The following is a 6,069-nucleotide window of genomic DNA, read 5'->3' as shown; positions in this document are numbered from 1 at the left end:
AGCGTGGGTAGTTCTTGCGTCTTCCAATACTTTGCTAAAAGAATCCTTGCTGCTGTGGTGGTATACATAAAAAACGTCCTATCCTTCTTAGGCACCAATTGGCCGACCATGCCCAGGAGAAATGCCTCTGGTTTCTTATAAAAAGTACATTTAAGTACCTTCTTAATTTCGTTATAAATCATTTCCCAGAAGGCCTTAATCCTCGGGCAAGTCCACCAAAGGTGGTAGAAGGTACCTTCAGTCTCATTACATTTCCAACATTTGTTATTGGGCAAATGATAAATTTTTGCAAGCTTGACTGGGGTCATGTACCACCTGTAAATCATTTTCATAATATTTTCTCTTAGGGCATTACATGCCGTAAATTTTATACCGGTGGTCCATAACTGTTCCCAGTCAGCAAACATAATGTCATGACCAATGTCTTGTGCCCACTTAATCATGGCTGATTTAACTGTCTCATCTAGTGTATTCCATTTCAACAGCAGGTTATACATTCTTGACAAATTCTTAGTATTGGGTTCTAACAATTCTGTTTCTAGTTTTGATCTCTCCACCTGGAAGCCAATTTTCCTGTCTTGTTTAAACACTTCCATTATTTGCTGGTAGTGAAGCCAATCTCGTACTTTAGACTTCATTTTCTCATAATTCTGTAATTTAATTTTTCCACTCTCTTGCTCCAAAATTTCACAATATTTTGGCCATTTAGATTCCATATTAAGTTTTTTCACCTCCTTAGCTTCCATTGGTTACAGCTATTTGGGTAGTTATTGGTGCTTAACAGCTAAGCCACAGCCTTCAGTCTTCAGGAGATGTTTCCCATGATGTGCCTGGAAAAGGTTTCAGAGGTCAACTAGAGACTAATATGGCCTTGGTCTTGCTCAGTGTTTCTGTTTTATTAACATTGTATTGTAATAAAGTCACATTTTAATGAGAAACATATGTTTTCCATTGAAATAATGAAAGTAAATGAAAGTATCCCTGCTGCATGTTTGACATTATACACAGAATACCCCTAGAAAGAACAGTAGACCATTCTCAGGGGAAATTGCTCTCAGGAAAAATGGCTGTCATACTAAGTTTTTTTTAGGTGTTTAAAACACCCCCACACCCCAAATATCTGAATTCATTGGCTCCTCATGTGCACCTCTGAAATGGGACTGGGGCCTACATTTTAGACAACCCTAATTTTTCCTTTTCATCATTAGGTGCTCCTTTGTATTCAGATTAGGCCGAAGAACAATGATGTGGCATTTGGGAAGGAAGATACAAACCAGTAACCCAGCACTGGAAACCAAGATGGAGAAGATCTGCACAGCCACCATGTATTTCCCCTTGGTGCTCAAGTAGGTTGGCACAAAGGAGACCCAAACACTGCAAAATACTAGCATACTGAAAGTGATAAACTTGGCTTCGTTGAAACCCCCAGGAAGCTTCCTGGCTAAGAACGCTACAGTAAAAGAGATTGCAGCCAGAAGGCCCATGTAGCCAAGGGCACAATAAAACATATCGATGGACCCTTCATTGCATTGCAGTATTATCTGTTTGACCTGTGAATTCATGTCCAGTTCTGGGAATGGAGGAGAGATTCCAATCCAAGCAATGCAGATGCCAAACTGAATGCTGCAACAGAAGAGGACAATGGAGTTTGCCAAACTCTTTCCCACCCACTTCCGGATGCTGTTCCCTGGCTTCGTGGCCATGAATGCCAAAACCACAGTTATAGTTTTCGCCAGCACAGACGAGACGGCAACTGAGAAGATGATGCTGAAGGCAGTTTGACGGAGAAGGCAGGTGACCTTTTGAGGTTGGCCGATGAATAGAAAGGAGGACAAAAAGGAAAGCAGGAGAGAAACAAGGAGGATGTAAGTGAGAGTTTGGTTGTTGGCTTTAACTAGTGGAGTGTCTTGGTTTTTAATGAAGATTCCCAAAACAGAACCTGTGATTAGGCACAAAATTAGGGCAAAGAAAACCAAGGTAAACCCCAGAGGTTCTTCATAGGAGAGGAAGACTGTAGTCTTGAGGATACATTGATGTTTGTCATCGTTTGAGTATTGATCTTCTGGACACTGATGACAATGGTCTTCATCTGAAAGGAATTAATAATTTAAGTACATCGAATGTCAATAATTTTCCTTATTAACAAGAATCTCCCTACATCAATGAGGCCGCTTGATTTGCTTTTGTGTTGTTTTACTCAACATTCTGGCTTTTACTTCACATCCTGAGCAACATCTCAAACAAATCTAGAATGGCGGTAGGCTACTGGAGCCTGTCAGATCTATAGAATGAGGAGCATAGCTGAACACCAGGAGAAATAGTTATTCATCAGGTAATGAGTTGATGTTGAGCTACATAAGGCCACAATTAGTGCTTTGAATGAATTGGTTCAGCTGAACTAGTTCAAAAATATCTGAATAATACAGTTGCCATAGTTGTGGGTGAATTAATGACACATTAAATTCATTCCAGGCTAGAACTTTGAACAATTTATAGTTCATCCTCGTGTTCAACCCCCCGCTGCCCCCATACTCTTAGCTTTCATTACACTTAGCTTTCATTAAAAGAAAGAAGTGAAATGGAAATCCGTTTAACAGTTTCCTGGCTGGTACAAATTAAACAGGGTAAGCCATCTTGGTTGTAAGTCCTGGAGGACCTGCTCCCCACCTTGCAGACCTTTTCCCTGAGAGGTCTGAGAGGATAGGGCCCTAACCGACTCCAGCTACAAAAGATAAGGCTGCTGAAGAGGCCAGAGGCAATCTTGGCTGTGAGTCATGGAAGACCTGCTTTTTGTGAGCTAAACAAGTTCTCTTGACTGACCGTGAAGTGAACCAACTCGTTTTTTTAAAAGGGGGGGGGATTAACTTGAACTGAAACCAGTTCCTTTTTAAAATGAACTTCCAAAGCACTGGTCAAGAAATGTGGTGCAGCGATGTCTAAATCGGAGCAGGAACAACTGGGGGGGACTAAAAAGAATTCTTCAGACAATGGTCTGAAACGCCCAGCGCACTGATGTGTTTTACTGAAATAATGAAAAATGGAATAGTACTAGAAGTCAGCATTTTAATACCATTGTAACAACTCAGAACGAAGCATGATAGGACAGAAAAAGAACTGTGGCTGTGGCAAAATGGCCAAGATGTATTTTTGTGCCATAAAAGACTGCAGCCATAAAATCTGAAAACTGTTCTAAAACTATGCACTGGATTCAACTGAAGTCCTGATTCAGGACATGGCAATGAGGGGCTTGAGATAAATTGGATTGAGACAGCCACTGATATGGCCCATCCAGAGCAACCCAGGGCCTGAGTGTTAAAGGAGTTGTAGGGATGGACAACCCTATATGGTCAATAGCCTTCACAGACCACATGCTGTTTAGTGGCTTGAATGGGTGAATGTGGTACAGCAGAGGCTTTCTGAGAGTACCTAGCAGGGGAACAAGCTATAACTTCAGTCTCTTTGGGGCTACATTGCATTAGGCAAATTATTGCCCTGGAACTGATTCTCAAGAACTGAAGATTAAAAATGTAAAGGTGTTGTGAAAAATCAGCACCTTGGTGTTCTGGATCTCCGTTTCACAAATCGTCCCGATTGTGCCAGAATTCTTTTGTGGCCTAGCTTGACTACATTCATTTTGAACCTCCTCCTCAGTCTCCCAGGGTCTGCTGTTCCTACAAAATCATTTACCTGCCTTGGTAGAAATGGTTCCTTCCACACAAGAGTCACAATTATAGCAGCAAATTGGTTGTCCTTCGGGCACCACCTTTCTGGATCCGGGTTGGCAGCTTTCTGTACAGGCAGAACGAGGCCTTGTCTGAAGGGCACCAAGAAAACAAATAGGGTTTGAGGACTTACTGGAGGAATAAGAAATTAAGATAACTTTTTATAAAAGAATGGAAATGGCTTATTGAATATTTACAGATAAATTGCAAACAGATAAAAACATTAGCAGGATTATTGTAATAACCTGCAGTTTCTTAAGAGTATATATTTAAAGTAGATAATTAAATGAGCAAATTAAATGAATTTGGATATGCAGAAGTTGTTAAAAAATAAATTTAAGGAACTACAGGAAGAGGGCAAAGGAAGTCAAACTTTGAAATGTTAAAGTGATTGTAAAACTAATGAAATGCATAAACTTGAAGAGTATAAATGCTTTATCTGTGGCTACTAAACCCTTCTATCGTGATGGAAACCCAAACAAAATATATTATAACATAAGAGCATGTGACACAATTCATTCTGAGTTTTTAAGGTGCTGCAAAGTACTTGTTAAAAATAATCAGCATAGCATCTTATTCCAAGATTATTATGTCCAAATAACAAATGAGAGGTTAAGGCTGATGTCATGAGTCCAGGTTCTGGGCTTGATTACACAGTAAGCGTAGGTAATTAAAAAGGAGGATTTATTGCAAAAGCAAACAGATAGCGCCAGATGGTTCTAACAAAGCTGCCAACATTATCACTCAAGATGACCCTTCTGAAGACTCCTTCCAGTTCCTACAGAAGATATTGAACTTTTGCACCTTACTTGTTTTGCTTCCTGTCTAGCAGCCCTCCCATTCACCGACTCTTCAGACATTGGATCAGCTCCAACTGCTTCCGGTTCTGCAATACTGTCTCTGTGTCTGTTCACGCCTGTTTGAGTTTCCTGAGATCTTTGGCTGTGTTCCAGCCCACTCTCAGTTGTTCCCTTGGCAACCGGCATTCCAATGTCCAGGGGATTCGGCACAGGCCACTGTTCCTCCTGGGTCAAATCTAAACCTCTCTGTTCTGCAGCCAGCTGTAAAGTTCCACTAGGAACTGGCTCATTCCTGACAGCTGAGATGAGCTAATTTGTTCATTGTTCATTGGAACTGGAGATCTCCAGAATCACTGCTCACTTCCTTAACTACAATTATATCAGTTTGGGGGTGCTTTTTGTTTTGTTTTGGTTTACAAAGGATATATTCCCCACCTGATTAAACCAGTTGGGCCACACTATGGCCTTCTCGTGAATAATCAACTGTACACCTGAGGAAGCTTGGGTCTCCAGCTTGCCAACTTTCACCCGTGAAACAGTATTGTTAGGAAACACAACCACATTCACAATATCATAGCTGGCTACCAGCTCATCTTCATCAAAATATATTTCATCCATGGTAGTGCTGTTAAAGCGGACAGTTCTCAGGAAACGGTGAAGCTGAAATGAGAGGCAGGGAGAGAAGGCCAACATTTGTGAAATGGGTAAAACAATTAAGATCCCATCCCTCTTTTCATTTCCAGTCTCCAACTGTTCTATTCCCCCATCCCCTGCCCTAGAATTGATGTGATATGGCTGTAGCCTCCACTTGAATGTTGAAGTCACCCAGAATTATCAGCCAGAATTCCTTCAGAACCATGCTGAAAACCGTGTCAGAGATCAAATATCGCAACTGGAGAGAGACCTGTTGGAATATAATGTAAAAGTGCTGTCTAAAATGTATAAAATATTATTGGAATGGGAGACAAAGGATGAGCAACCAAAATCCTCAATGATGCACTGGGCAATAGATATCGGTCATAATATAGATATGGAAGCATGGGAATGATTGTGGAATATGGATATAAAATTTACAGCATGTTATGGTTGAAGAGAAAATTATATGAAAATGATATGTCATTGGTATCTAACACCGAGTAAACTGGCAAAAATGTATAAATCTAAATCAAGCAAGTGTTGGAAATGTAGAGAGAAAGAAGGTTCTTTTTATCATATGTGGTGGTCTTGTAGTAAGGTTAAAGCTTACTGGGAAATGATATACAATGAATTGAAAAGGATGTTCAAAATAACTTTGGTAAAAAAAAACCCAGAAGCTATTCTTTTGGGAATTATAGGGACAGTGCTACCTAAATTGTATAGTAATTTATTTATGTATGCTACTACAGCAGCAAGAATGTTACTTGCCCCAGACTGGAAAGAAGTAGAAGTCCCAGAAAAGGAAGAATGGATACAAACACTTATGGAATATGCAGAAGTAGTGAAACTTACTGGAAGAATAAGAAATTAAGATAACTTTTTATAAAAGAATGGAAATGGCTTATTGAATA

At 40.1% G+C, this 6,069-nt stretch overlaps 1 protein-coding gene across 1 annotated transcript; it reads right to left on the bottom strand.

The window, feature by feature from the left end:
• Positions 1-1,184: 1,184 nt before the first annotated feature.
• On the bottom strand, positions 1,185-5,140 carry LOC309359401 (vomeronasal type-2 receptor 26-like; the record flags this gene model as incomplete). Its single annotated transcript, XM_081892990.1, has 3 exons — positions 1,185-2,089; positions 3,688-3,814; positions 4,958-5,140. The coding sequence occupies 3 exons, from the start codon at positions 5,138-5,140 to the stop codon at positions 1,185-1,187; spliced, it is 1,215 nt and encodes a 404-aa protein (XP_081749116.1).
• Between the last annotated feature and the right edge of the window lie 929 nt (positions 5,141-6,069).

This window comes from Podarcis melisellensis (genome assembly GCF_964234715.1).
Source record: "Podarcis melisellensis genome assembly, chromosome: 2".
NCBI classification, from domain to species: Eukaryota; Metazoa; Chordata; class Lepidosauria; order Squamata; family Lacertidae; genus Podarcis; species Podarcis melisellensis.
Note: the sequence above shows the minus strand (reverse complement) of the source record. Positions and strands in the feature narration are given on the sequence as shown.